The 14,895-nt window shown below is 50.4% G+C and overlaps 1 protein-coding gene across 3 annotated transcripts in view; it reads left to right on the forward strand.

Annotated features, from left to right (window-relative positions):
* rptor (regulatory associated protein of MTOR, complex 1) overlaps positions 1–14,304 on the forward strand; it is a 151,651-nt gene extending 137,347 nt beyond the window's left edge. For all 3 annotated transcript variants that reach the window (XM_079730641.1, XM_079730643.1, XM_079730642.1), the window contains 6 exons: positions 3,379–3,485; positions 4,600–4,727; positions 9,216–9,302; positions 9,581–9,697; positions 10,188–10,317; positions 10,862–14,304. In XM_079730641.1, the coding sequence (XP_079586767.1) occupies positions 3,379–3,485; positions 4,600–4,727; positions 9,216–9,302; positions 9,581–9,697; positions 10,188–10,317; positions 10,862–10,930 (638 nt within the window). In that variant the 3' untranslated portion in view covers positions 10,931–14,304. The remainder of the gene's footprint in view (positions 1–3,378; positions 3,486–4,599; positions 4,728–9,215; positions 9,303–9,580; positions 9,698–10,187; positions 10,318–10,861) is intronic.
* The last annotated feature ends 591 nt before the right edge of the window (positions 14,305–14,895 follow it).

Consider the following 14,895-nt stretch of genomic DNA (forward strand, 5'->3'; position numbering starts at 1 on the left):
TGCCAGTGGAAATGTAGCTATCGTTAGCCACAAGCTACTTCTTTTCGGATACGTTTAGTTTGTTTAGTAGATAATAATTTTCGTTTTTTTTAAACTACTTTCAATTTAAATTAATTAATATAATATAAATCTTTTTTAAATTATTGAAAATGAAACTTTAAAGACTGGAAACCTTTCCAGATTAAATACCGAAAAAGGTGAGAAACACGAGGAGCAACACATCTATAATTTACAAATGTACTAATAACTATGTGCCAGTGGCATGTTTACGAATTCAGAAATAAATGTGAGTCATAATTAAATAATGTGGTAAAAATGTGTACAACGTGCCTCGTAATTCATTGCCCCTGCTTTGTGAATCATTAATTAACAGCTTGTTTATGACTAACAAACAAAAATGATAGCACAACCTTAACTGAATCCCCTTTTAGTGCCTTCTCAGACTATTTACCGACAGCCCCCCTTTATTTCATCTGGAAGGAGGGTCTATATCCTCTAAGATAGAGCTTTGAAGCGTAGTCAACACTCGGTAGAGGCTTCTCTTTATCCTTCTGCCTTCCCATAATCACCCAGAGCCCTCGCTGCGGAGCTCAACACTTCAAAGGGAAAGCCCTCCCTTCCATAGCTGAGCATTGCTCTAGCGGCCCGTGCTCATGCACTGCTGAGGTTCCTGGCTGCTGAGCGCGCGCATCCGTGCTGCTCAGCCAAAACACGTCTGCGTCGGCGTGACGCACGAGGCCCCGCTCCAGCGCGTCCGACGGAGCTCTGAGACGTGGCCGCGGCCCGCAGGGGGCTTCCCCCGCTTCCCTCGCTTCCCACGCACAGAGCGCTGAGCAGACACTGACCATATAGAAAACCAATCCCCCGGCCTGGAGAGCCTACGCAGAGAGGTTCCCCCGTCCAGAGCGACGACCACGACGACGGGGGGGGCAGTAGTGATTGGACACGGCAGGAGGGTCCGCGCCAACGGATCAACACAGAAATCGTGTCGCCCTCGTACTCCTTTCATATCTCACATCCACCCCCACCGTCGCCGCACGACACACATCGCCACAGGTCAGACGTCGGTGTCTGCCGTTGTCTTCTCTCTAAGCTACCCCTTCCTCTGAGGCCGGATGCGGAGGCTTCTCGCGGAGAGTTTATGTGGGTACAAAGAGACACGTAGGCTCTCCTGTCGAGGAAGAGGAGATCCACACTATCAAGGCGGTTAATGCCCCCCCCGTGGCTGCTTACAGCAGAGCAGCAAAAGAGGACCGCAGTATATAATTGAGTGGGAAATGATATGCCAGCAGTTGTTCTCTAACAAGGCATAAAAAGGGTGTGTGTGTGGGGGGGGGGGGGGGCACATGAGAGGAAAAAGAAGAATGTTGCACCAGTGGGGGAGAACATGCAGTGATTTGCACTTTGTTTTCCCAGAGCCACTAAGGATGTCAATTACCGACCCTGGCTGACCACATAATTGTTTTCCCAATGAACATGTAACTCTGTGGTTTGTCGGCTCTGGTCTCCCAGGGCCGAGACAGCCTTCCAGTGGTTCGGCTCTTAACGTTTGTCACCGGGCAGGAGTGTAGTCTTGCATAAAGCTCTCTCTAGGACTCCCCACACCAAGCTTGGCTCCACTTGTGAAGTTGCATTAGAACCATCCTCTGCAACCGCGGCCCTTTCTCGTTCAGTTTGGTTCTCAATCGGAGGGGCTCTTCGTTATCAGGCTCCGCCACGGACCCCCTGCTGTGAGGAGGAAGGCAGGAGGGCTCAGAAGGGAAACCTGAATGGGCGATAACTTTAATAACAGATCAGGATACACCGTTTTAACTCACTCTAACGGGGAGGACCATGTTTTTCACTGCCTCGTCGTCGAGGGCCTGTACAAGCACGAATGTGAGACAGGGTGTCTGGATGTAGTAGAATCCGATATCGCCTTCCGAGCGGAACAGATGAGGTAGCATCCCAGGCCGGGATTTTGCCCCGGAGCTGCTAGTTAAATAGTTATTAACGACTAAAAGGGTGAAATGAGTGGGAGGGAAAGATTTTATTTTAGAAGCCTGCTCTCACGACAATCACCGCAGGCCGGTTCACCCGTTAGTTTGGTTTCCCGTCGCTCTGATCAGAAGGTGGACAGGGTTTGTGAGACAAGTTGTTGAGACTTTCAGCGTGGCCTCTGCCTTACCCCAATCGTCTGCTCCATCATTAGAGATGTTCCAGAGATAAAAATGATCCTCCCCGATACGATTCAGATTCCTTAACTTGAGTATCGGCCTAGTTTGTAAACAGATACAGCATCTAGCATTGTCACTACTAATAGCTATATTGAAGGGGTCTCTTACGATGACGGCAATCTATATTCAGTTCAGTTACTGTCGAAAAAATCTTTTTTTGCAGAACAACATACATTTATAATCTATAATTATAATAATGCATTTGTATTCAATTAGTTAAGCGTGAGAAATGTTTTCCCAACTTTGCTCGAGCGCAGTAAGGTCTGAGATGAAGCGCTTCCCATTCCAACTTACCACCTCCGACCATGAACGAATGCAGCGCAACACTGTAGTGTTTGTGATAAGAGAGTGTTTGGGATGTTCTTCGCCTGTGTCGTAAATTAGCTAGTCACGTGAAGGTATCGGATCGGCCATTAGACTTGCGTACTCGCCGATACCGAATACTGCATTTTAGGCAGTATCGGAGGAATTTCCGATACTGGTATGGGTGTCGGAACGACTCTAACCATCACATCAACGGGGCTGGGCTGATGATGAGGGAACATGGAAGGCTCACACACCCCGGGCCGGACATAAATCCTGAAACCGTGTAATTCCCTCGTGGATCTCCGATATACGCCAGCAGCTCTCGCTCTGCGTCTCCATTAGGGCCCAAACAATAAATCAATTATTCAATCGATGCTAAATGAATGGGTTGGAATCGTAATGATCGAGAAATTATTCTAGTTGTTTGTCACGCAATGATCTAGCTCTCAATAGATGAATCTCATACAGAGATCGCCTAGATGCGCCCGTTTGGGGTCTTGGAAAATATTGTTTTTGCTGCAAAAGTCCCTTCTGTTTGTGTGTGTGTGTGTGTGTCTTTCTTTTAAGGGAGAGTTTTTGTGTGTGTGATTGTGTGTGCGCGTACCTGACATTTTCCAGCTGTGACAATCTCTTCCAGTGGCATCGTATTGTCCTTAAAACTCAAACCCCAAACGACGGTTCCCCTGCTTGCGACGGTACTCCAAGCCGATTAGAGCCATGACGACTAACACACGTAAACCGAGTGGAAGAGATGTCAGGAATGTCGGGTACTGCCCCGCACGGCACAGCCCTGAGACCAGTGGATGTGCTGCGGTTAGAGTGCGGCCTGTTCCCTAACGACCTGGCCGTCCCGTAGGTGCGGGCATGGTGGTGGACTGGGAGCAGGACACCGGGCTGCTGATGACGTCCGGGGACGTCCGCGTCATCCGCATCTGGGACACGGAGCGGGAGATGAAGGTCCAGGTAAGACCCCCCCCCCCCCCCCCCCCCCCCTTCTCTTCCTCCTCCTCCTCCCCCCCCCTCCACGTCCTAAGGGCTGATTGTGGTTCCGCGTCGACGCAACGCGAGGGGGGGTTTAAGCCCCCTCCTTGAGTCCACCGCCAGGGCCAGACGTGCGCCTCCAGAGAATGTTAACCTTGCGTCGAGGCGACGCAAGGTTAATCGCAGGCCGCATGGGGCTGTGATTGGTCCGCTCCTTAAAACCCGACGCAGAACCAAAACGGGTTCGGGGCCGCGTCTACCCGGTCCTTGCGTTGCGTCGACGTGGAGCCGTAATCAGCCCGTGACTTCACCTCTCCGCTAAAAGGACCCCCGTTGCAATCCTTTTGCGAAGGAAACTGAAATTGTCGCCAATTGCCGCAGTCGCGGGTATCGGAACAAAACAACGTTAGCTCTGGAAGCAAAGCGGGCTAATTATGGTCGCTGCGTGGGCCGGAGCGCAGTGGGAACGGCCTCGCGGCGTCCTTGGCTCTATTGACGCGGCGCGGCGGTGGAAATGAGCCATCACTCGCCAGGTGACGGGCTGAATGATTAGCCTCTCGGCTGGTTTTATGTTTAATGGCCCTTGTGACAGCCCGACACCGCTGGTTGCTCTCTAACAAGTCCTTACAAGGGGATTTGCGTGTGTGTGTGTGTGTGTGTGTGGGAGCGCAGGTGTGTGTGTGTGTGTGTGTGTGTGGGAGCGCAGGTGTGTCTGTGAGCGTAGGTAGGTTTTTGTGTGTGTCTGCGTGTTTGAGCGTATGTGTGTGTGAGTGTAGGCAAGTGTGTGAGCGTAGGTAGGTGTTTGTGTGTGTGTGTGTCTGCATGTGTGAGCGTTGGTGTGTGTGTCCGATCGTAGGTGTGTGTGAGCGTAGGAAGGTATTTGTGTGTGTGTCTGCGTAGGAGTGTGTGTCCGATCGTAGGTGTGTGTGAGCGTAGGAAGGTGTTTGTGTGTGTGTCTGCGTAGGAGTGTGTGAGCGTTGGTGTGCGTGTCCGATCGCAGGTGTGTGTGTGAGCGTAGGAAGGTGCGTGTGCGTGCGCCGATGCGCGCCTGTCCCCCTCTCACTGCGCGCGTGTCTCGTTGTGCGTGCCCCCCCAGGACATCCCCACGGGCGCGGACAGCTGTGTGACCAGCCTGTCCTGCGACTCCCAGCGCTCCCTCATCGTGGCGGGGCTGGGAGACGGCTCGGTGCGCGTCTACGACCGCAGGATGGGCCCCAACGAGTGGTAGGACACACACACACACACACACACACACACACACGCACCCACCATAACCCAGAGTCAACACACACACACACACCAGACACACACCCTAACCCAGAGTCAACACACACACACACACCAGACACACACCCTAACCCAGAGTCAACACACACACAGACACACAAACACACACACACACCCTAACCCAGAGTCAACACACACACAGACACACACACACACACACACAACCTAACCCAGAGTCAACACACACACACACACCAGACACACACCCTAAGCCAGAGTCAACACACACACACACACACACACACACACCCTAACCCAGAGTCAACACACACACACACACACACACACACACACACACACACACCCTAACCCAGAGTCAACACACACACACACACACCAGACACACACCCTAATCCAGAGTCAACACACACACACACACACCAGACACACACCCTAACCCAGAGTCAACACACACACAGACACACACACACACACACACCCTAACCCAGAGTCAACACACACACAGACACACACACACACACACCCTAACCCAGAGTCAACACACACACCGACACACACACACACACACCCTAACCCAGAGTCAACACACACACACACACACCAGACACACACCCTAAGCCAGAGTCAACACACACACACACACACACACCCTAACCCAGAGTCAACACACACACACACACACACACACACACACACACACACACACACACACACACACACACACACACCCTAGCCCAGAGTCAACACACAAACACACACACACACCCTAACCCAGAGTCAACACACACAGACACACACACACACACACACACCGAGTTAACGCACACGCACGCAATCAAGTCAACCAAACACACCCCCAAACCCAGGGTCAACACACACACGCACACACACCCATAGTCAACATACTCACGCACACACACCCTAACCCCGAGTCAACACACACACGCACCCTAACCCAGAGTCAACACAGACACAAACACACAATCCGAGTCAACACCCACACCGAATCAACACAGACACGTACACACACACCGAGTCAACACACACACACAATCACACACACACACGCACACACCCGAAAGGTGCTTGCACACCGCCGCGCGGCAACTTCCCTTATAACCGCCTCGCTGCCGGTGGGTTCAGCGCGGCGGCGTGACGGGTCAGGCGTTTTCAAAAGCGGCCGCTGCTGCCGCCGGGCGGCTGCCGCCAAAAGTTTCAACACAGGGAAAGCTGAGCGGTAGGGAAAAATCTGTGCACGTTCACGTGGGCGGCCACCGCTTCCTGGTTTTCAGCCGCTTTTGTAACCGCCTCCCCTCTGCCGCCCTCCCCTCATTGAAATGAACGGAGGCGGCGAGTTGAAAGCAGCTTAACCCCGCCCCCTAGGCTGGACGCATGTCCGCATAAAGACTCCAGTTAATGAGTCAACGGTAAAGCCTGCGGAACCTCCGCTTCCTGCCCGCCGTCCCACGGTGCCGCAACACTGTTCCCAGCATAGCAACCAGCAGGAGCCGGAGGTTTACCAGAGTTATAAGAGTTATTCACTCCCTGTTAACTGCGGCGCCTGCCTGCCCATGTCCCAGGCGGGTTGTTGTGTGTATTTATCGGGCCCAGGAAGGTGTTAATTCTCCTGGCAGTGTAGCCCTCACTCTGAATGTGCCCTGTTCGCACTCTTCCCCCCAACATTGGATAAACATTATTTTAATTCCAGTCGCCGAAGGGGTGGGGGGGGAGTGCAATTAAGCCACAAAGTACACCATAAATCTTTAACAAAGCCTCAGAATTCTCCTAAGGCAAAGAATTATGCCAATCCGTTTTACCGCAATGCTGAGCTGCCCCCAATATTAGTGCAGGACGGCCTCCCGGTACACACGGGTCAAACATCTAAATATTCAGTGTTTGATTAAAGCTGTCTCAGCTATCGATAGGCTGCGGTTCTCCTTATTGAACGCTCGTTACGAGATCAAAGTGTACTTGGGGGGGGGGGGGGGGGGGGGGGGGGGGGGTTCTAAGAGCAGCGTTACAATATTGTTGTTGTTTTTCCACTTTTGGTGGTGCTTTTTTCCTTTTACTTTTTAAGTGCTATTAAAATTGCTGCAGTAATTAGTTTTTCGGCTATGCCTTGTTATCACTGCTGATTGCGGCAATATTTTCACTTAATGTCTGCTTTCAATGCAGAGCTGGGGTGCAGCGGAGGTTAGCCCAGCCCTGTGCTCGTGCTGGGAGATGTGTGCGTGATTATCCACGCTCATTACCGATCTCAGAGCCTGGCCGGTGACGTAGGCCTTCGCGTGCTCAGCCAGAGTGCGCTTAATGTCAGGGATGACCGGGCAGGCATGAGGGACAGCAGAGCTGAGGTATTAAACGATGGACGTCTTTACCGCCTCAAAACAGGTTGGACCAAAATGTCAACACGGAACCCGACATAAGATAAAAGGATTAAAAAACTGACTGTTGTGACGTCTTAACTTATATAACCACTGTGTTCGTGGTCCCAAAACATCTCCGTTGTCCGCTTGTCCGTTATACAGGGTGTGCTAGCACCATTATCCACTACCTGGGGATGGAATAACAAACAAAAACAGGAACACTGTGCAGTGTCTGGAGGATGCCTGGTTAAAGCAGCCTCACCTGGCCCCCTGTCAGACTGTTTGGACTCTGGGGCTGTGGCAGGCTGCACACCTGTTGTGTATTGACTAATCAACGGGCACAGGTTAAACCAGCCATCATCCACACACACTCCAGAGCTGTGTTCGAAATCGTTCCCTATCACAGATATAGTGCACTATATAGGGTGCTCGCCATTTTGTAGTGGTGTTCGAATTCTCAGTGGTTAATTTCATGCACTATATAGTGCACTTAAAATACCCCAAAATTTGAGTGTACATGCGATGTTCCCTACATGTTACTCCCGTATACCACAATGCAATGCGGTCGCGTTTTTCCGGAGGAGAAGAAGAAGCTGAATAACCGCGAAAACGAATACATTTAATGATGGAGTCTCCGGCTTTCGTTTGGAAATGTCAACAATTTATTTTGGATTTAACATAGAAAATGTAACATTCAAAAATAATTAAAAAAAACTTGATCAAGGAAATGTAACATTCAACATCTATACAACCTCCAGCTTTCCTCGTGAGTGCCCGTTTGTTAACATGATGTGGGGCGCATCTGTCTGCGTCACACAAATTCCCGGCGCATTCACGGACGCAAAAGACGTTTAGAAATGTTCAGCGTAGTGTCCGAATTCTCGTTTGTTCGTTCCCTATATAGTGCACTATATCATGAACACTATATAGGGAATAGTGAGTGAGTGAATAGGGAATGATTTCGAACACAGCTAAGGAGAGATCTCCTGCATGGCATCATGGAGCACCAGGCCACATTACTGCTACAATAAATGTTTATTTTGTAGAAGTTGATTAATAATGATATGAATAACCATCTTGTTACGTTCGACTTATTCATGTAAATCTGCAATATCCTAAAACAACATTAAACATTAACCTGTCTACTTAGATTGAACCTTCCACCCTCCCCCCCCCTCAGAACATACGTAGGTGAGCCATTTCCCCCATGATGCAGTTCATCACCACCACCAGGTGGTAAAGGATGACCAAACCTCAAAGAAAGCTGAGAAACCATAGCTAAAAAAAAAAAGTGTCAGTATAGCTGTGTGTTTGTGTGTATCAGTACGTCTGTGTGTGTGTCTGTTTGTTTGGGTGTATCAGTACGTGTGTGTCTGTGTGTTTGTGTGTATCAGTACGTGTGTGTGTGTCTGTGTGTTTGTGTGTAACAGTACGTGTGTGTGTGTGTGTGTGTCAGATCGTCTGTGTGTCAGTGCGTGTGTGTGTGTATATCAGTGTGTGTGTGTGTGTGTGTCAGTACGTCTGTGTGTGTGTGTGTGTGTGTGTGTGTATGTCAGTACGTGTGTGTCAGTACATCTGTGTTTGTCTGTGTGTATCAGATCGTCTGTGTGTGTGTGTCTGTGTGCATCAGATCGTCTGTGTATGTGTATCAGTACGTGTGTGTCCGTGTGTGTGTCAGTACGTGTGTGTGTGCATGTCAGTACGTCTGTGTGTGTGTGTGTATCAGTACGTCTGTGTATCAGTACGTGTGTGTCCGAGTGTGTGTCTATATGTGTGTGATGGAGCAGGGCTTTGGGCTAGCCCTGGGGATGCGCTGGTGGAGGATGCATCCGAGCCGTTGGTAGCGTAGCTACAGGTTTAGCCTAACTTTGAAGTGGACGGCTGAGTGTTCATCCTCCACGCTGCTTTCACGCCCTCTCATTCCCTCCAGGAGGCTGTTAGCCTGTTACTATGGCGATCCGCCTGCAGTCACAGCTGTGAGCTCACACTGCCACCCAGTGGTGGACAGGGGTATTGTCGTCATAAAAACACTCCCGCTAAAGGCCTTGTTCTTCTCGCGTGTGCGTGTGTGTGTGTGTGTGTATGTGTGTGTGTGCAGCCGCATCATGACGTACCGGGAGCACGGGGCGTGGGTGGTCAAAGCCCACCTCCAGAAGCAGACTGACGGACACATCATCAGCGTCAGGTACGGACCGGTCCTCAGCTCCTCCTCACACTAACCCCTGGCCCCCAGGGGCCACCTGACCTATAGGGACTCACCATGGATGTGTGTGTGCAGAGTCTGTACTGACCTATGGATGTTTGGTGTTAGTCGGCGCTGTCTTGTGTGTGTCAGTCTGTGTTGAGTCTGCCCTGACCTATGGATGTGTGTGTGATGAGTCTCCCTGACCTGTATGTGTGCCCTGACCTGTGTGTGTGTGTGTGCCCTAACCTATATGTGCGTGTGTGTGTGTGTGTCCCCAGTGTGAACGGGGACGTGCGGTTCTTCGAACCGCGGTCGCCGGACTCGGTCAACGTGCTGCAGACGGTGAAGGGGCTGACGGCGCTGGACATCCACCCCCAGGCCAACCTCTTCGCCTGGTGAGTACACAGGTCATAGGTCATAGGTCACGGCCCACGCCCAACCTCAGAAACCCCAGCACGCCTCGCCACAGCAGGGGGGGTGTGTGTGTGTGTGTGTGTGTTGTGTGTCCTACCACTCAACACCTCGTCTCGCCGAGGGCCCTGTGTGTGTCTGACGTTGCGTTTGATTGTTTCCGTGGCTTTGTTGTTTCCCTTTGATACCTCGTTCCTGTTCCCCCCCAAACAAAACCATCCGAGGCACTTACTTCTCCCCGGATTTGATTTCGCCCTTTTTTTTCCAATTTGCTCTATGTGGTTCTGGAGACTTTGTTGAACAAGAGAGCGAGAGCGGGGAGGAAGCAGAGATGTAGCCTGACAAATTCTATTTAGCCCGTTCCCTGTGCACTTAGACAATCCCCGACACCGCTACAAGGGGATACACACCGTGGACCCGGGCAAGCTGTCCTCTCTAATGGTGGAAACTCTTCTTCTCTCCCCTTCCCTGCAGCGGCTCCATGAATCAGTTCATCGCGGTGTACAACTCCAACGGGGACGTGATCAGTAACATCAAGTACTACGACGGGTTCATGGGCCAGAGGATCGGCGCCATCAGCTGCTTAGCCTTCCACCCCCACTGGGTGAGGACTCACAGCACCTCACTGCACTGCACTCAGACGACACCCATAACCCAATCACATGCTCATGTGCTCCGCTCGGCATGAGGGTTTGGGAAGATTTTCCCTTTACATTTGTCGGACGACATTTATTCGGTCATTTTTGCAAGACGTGTGAATCTTTCGGTGTCTTTAGATTCGGTTGCGAAATGATCCTCGATCCAACGAACAGGGTAGCTAGTTTGAGGAACTTCCCCGTTCCGCAATGTGAGCCGATGCCAATGGGGACATAGAAGCAAAGTACAGTGATGAAAAGATGATGTTGTTGTTGTTTAATACTTGAAAAGGTTATATCAACAGACTGCTATCATGTAAACACAAAGGAACAGAACAGAACAAAGTTGCTAGGCCAACCGGTGGAAACACAGGCAGGGGAATACTCATGTGTGAGAAGTCGCTAGCAGTGGACTCCTATGGAAGTCCACAGAGAAGTTTGGATGCTGATTCTGAGGTTGGCCTGGGATACGTTGGTTGACCTGTTCTCCTCTCTCTCACCCCCCCCCCCCAGCCTCACCTGGCAGTGGGCAGCAACGACTACTACATGTCCATCTACTCGGCTGAGAAGAGGCTCAGATAACGACGTGGCAGCGTCGGTCGCCTTCCTCCTCCACTTCCCTCCTCCTCCTCCTCCTCCTCTCGCTTCCACCACCACCTCCCTACGGACCCCACCACCACCACCCCCACCACCACCACCACCACCACCCCCACCCCTCTGATGCGGCGTCGGCCGTGGCGTAGCGGGGACTGTAAATTATGTTCTAGTGTACATATGCAATCGCCAAAACCCCGAATGTCCCCCCAGTTACACAGATGGCTGCTGACCAGAGACTCCCCCGATGAACAAACTCTATATTATTATTATTATAATTATTATTCATTTACTCCTCATTCTTGTGATGAAGCTGATGATTGTAGGTCGCCGGCCTCGCCGAAGAGGAGAGCGTGTACATTAAAAGAAAAAGAAAAAAAAAAAAGAGGACGAAGAGCGTGCGTACATACCAACGAGGAAGGAGTTGTATTTTAAGAAGGCGAAAAAGACGAAGAAGGAACAGTGACCCCCGTTGGCCTGGAGGGGGGCAGGCCCCACCTGCACTCTCTCTCCGAGCTGGGCCAGGTTGTGCCACTGGATCCACTGGTGTGGATGATGGACTCGCAACCCTTAGCCAGGCCTTGACCAGGCAGGTGGTGTGTGTGTGTGTGCCTGTGTGTGTGCGTGCCTGTGTGTGTAATGAAATTTAATATAGGTCCCCATCTATGGCCTTGGACACTTGACTCCCCAAAAGATGCCTGTTTTCATCCTCATGCTCCCTCCTGTGGCCCCTCTGCCACAGCAGTCCCCACACACCCCTTTATACACACTTAGTTCAACACAGAACCCCTCTGTCCCGATGCAAGGCCAGCAGTCCCTGGCCCCCGGTCCGAAGGCTTGGTTATATACACGTCGCTGGCAGAGCAAAGCACAGTGCGGTCGGAGCGGTGGCTGCCCTAGCCACCTAGCCACCTCCACGTAACCCCAAACCGGCCAGCCGTCACGGAAGAGCTGCCGATTTGCAGAGCAATAACCCCCCCCCCCCCCCCCCCCCCCCCCCTTACCACCCTCAGCTCCTCTGAGAACCCCGTCCTCTTCCCCGTTCTTTCGGCGGCGTGGGCTTTCCGTCGGGAACACTGAATCCTCACGCCGCGTGCTCACGCCCAGCGCAGCCCAGCATACGACGATACAACGATACAGGCCTTTTTTCGCTTTCAGCTCGTCCTGGGAAATGAGCGGTCTTGTTTGCAGGACGGCTACGAGGACTACTACACTACACTACGCACTGCAGGGCGCCCACACAGAGGGGAGACAAATCAGGCTTTGAAAATGATCCAGTACTAGTTCACGTCCGCTTCATACCGTTGCTTTAACTTTGTTTGTTTGGTGCTGCTGTCCGCTAGCCCAAGGCCCTTTCTCGCTACCACCGCTGTCCCCCCCACTAGAGGGCCTCTGGCTTGCATCTTTACATGGTTGATGAAATATTTAAACCTGACTCAATCCCTCATTGATCCAACGACCTCCATGGCAGACGTGGTAAAGGGAACAGCTCCGCAATGTTTGAGGCCGACTGCGATATGTTTGGGGGCTTTCAGTTTGGAAGGAAGCTATGGGTTTTTGTGTTTAGTTTATCTGTCACTTATCGTCCCAAGGTTTCTCACCTCACTCCGGACTGGCTCACCGGGCAAGGAGATTTCGATGCTGTCTTTTGAGTTTCATTGGGTTTTAATTTCGATTTTTATGCTCAGAGTTTGGTTTGGCTGCACGTTTACCTGGGCCAGATGAGGGGGGTTTAAATAGCGAGGGCCAGATGAGGGGGGTTTAAATAACCCACCTCCCACCCCCAGGGTGGAGCTGGGTCACACTTCGTTTGGATCGTCCACTGAACACTCTCTACATCTCATGGATGGGCTGTCGGTAGGCTAACCAGCGGACACGATGTAAACAGACCCTGGAAACAAATAAAAGGAACGCCAACTGGTCACCAACGAGAGTTGTGCCAGTGTGCAGATATGGCATCTGGTAATGCACACCCAGTGGTCAAAACAAGAAGGCCAAAAACGCCGACTTCAGTTTTTATGTTGATTTTTACCTGGCCAAACTATTGCATCTTGACCTACAGATTACAAACACCTCATCAATAAGACGTAGCGGGTCGAAAGTGGACTTTCTTCGCGATGTACAATGTAAACTAACGATGCCTTGGTCAACGTGTCGCCCAACACTTCAACCTCAAGGGTCCAGCTCTGGGCCTTTTTTTCTGGAGCTGTCCCCCCCCCCTGCTCCCATCATGCTAGTTAGCATGCGTCGCTAACACCCTCTGGCTACGTGCTGTTTGTCCCTCGCAGTATCGCCCGCCTTGTGCCTCTCTGCTGGAGTCGCAGCTTTGCTTAGTAAAACCTTTTTATAATTTTACTGTTTTTTTCCTTTCTTTCTTTTTTTCGCGTGTACATTTTATGTTTTCTATTTTATTATTCTGCTCGGTTCACTGGCATGTGTCTTAGTCTTGGCATGGAGAGGAGAAAGGAGGCTGCCCATCACTTAATCACGTAAACACACAAATACCTTTAGCTTCCAGCCATTATCATTTTTTCCTTCATCTGTTGGTTCCCAAACCTTTCTTCTCCTGTCATTATGGTGTGTTTCTGTATGTCCTGACAACCCCGAAATTAAATTTTTAGTTTTTTTTGTCACTATAAGCAAAAAACAAGTTCTCTATCTGTTAATTATAATGTATTATAACTGAAATCACATGCCATGCATTCTGTACAGTGACTACACATGTAGTCCACCTCACCTTTCAGCTCAGTAGTGCCACCTGCGGTCTAGGAGAGCTAACTGCGGCCACACAGGCCGTCTCGCTAGTTTGGCCATTGCCAGACCAAGCTCAATCGTAGATTGCACGTTGGTCTGGGGAAGCTGCCGTCATTTTCTTCAGCACAAGAGGCGTGATCAACGGGCCTAGTTGAACTTACTCTGTACGCGATTGGCTGCTTGCCGTCGCTTCCCTGTCGTCATTGTGTTAAACCAGCCAATAGCGCGCCAAGGGGAAAAGCCAGCTTGGTGATTGGCTCCCGCGAAAACGTATCGGAAGCAGAAAGAAATGTATTGCTCTTCTCCAGACTTTTGTGCAGGGTGAACTCAAATCGCCGGCAGAATGGGCGGGGCTACCCAGTCTACCGTCTCACCGTTTCGCCAAAAACTCACTTCTCATTCTTTTTTTTCTTTTTTGGTGAAGATCCTCGGTCCAAAAAAACACATTAATCTTTTTAAGTGTCTTGGCTTGAGTTTTAATCTTTTAGATGGGGAGACAAAGAAGAAACGATAACTATGTAGTTTAAAGACAATATGAAAAACAATCAGGTGTGTCTCTGTGGACTGTAGACTGCTAAACAACTGTGGTTTATGAGACGAGAGATGAAATAAACCAAATACACACAAACACAATGCTTTTCTCTTGTCATGTTTACATTCACTTTAAAAGGATGAATGCGTGAGTGCTTTGTAAAACGTAAACGCTACCGTTTTGTAGAGATCTCAAAGTTGCTGCTGACGGTAAGATTTAAGAGCTATCATTTCAGTTGAGTTTGTTAAAAATAACATAACGTCAGCTATAAGCGATTGAAATGCTCTGAGAATATCTGTTCTTCTTTCTGTATGAGCCAATATTCACTGCTCTCCGCTCGTTTCATTCTAACCAATCATGGCATTTCTTCCCTGATTGGTTCGTGGAATCCATCTTGCCTGCCAATCACGGTGTGTGACTGCAACAATTATCAATGGCAGAGAAACGGGGCAGAGAGGATGGGGACTTTTTGGGGGTTATATTCAAAATCTTTCCCTCTTATGACCTCAACAACTCTCAAATCGTACCTACAGCACAATTTCTTGGCTTCAATATTTGATCCTCATTGAGTAACATTTAATGTAGAAAGCTCTTCCAAACTGATTTAAAAACTTTAAACACATGCATTCATACAGCTTGATAGGCCAGTGTCCATAGGCCTGCATAA

Source organism: Pollachius pollachius, assembly GCF_949987615.1.
Source record: "Pollachius pollachius genome assembly, chromosome: 2".
Taxonomy (NCBI): domain Eukaryota; kingdom Metazoa; phylum Chordata; class Actinopteri; order Gadiformes; family Gadidae; genus Pollachius; species Pollachius pollachius.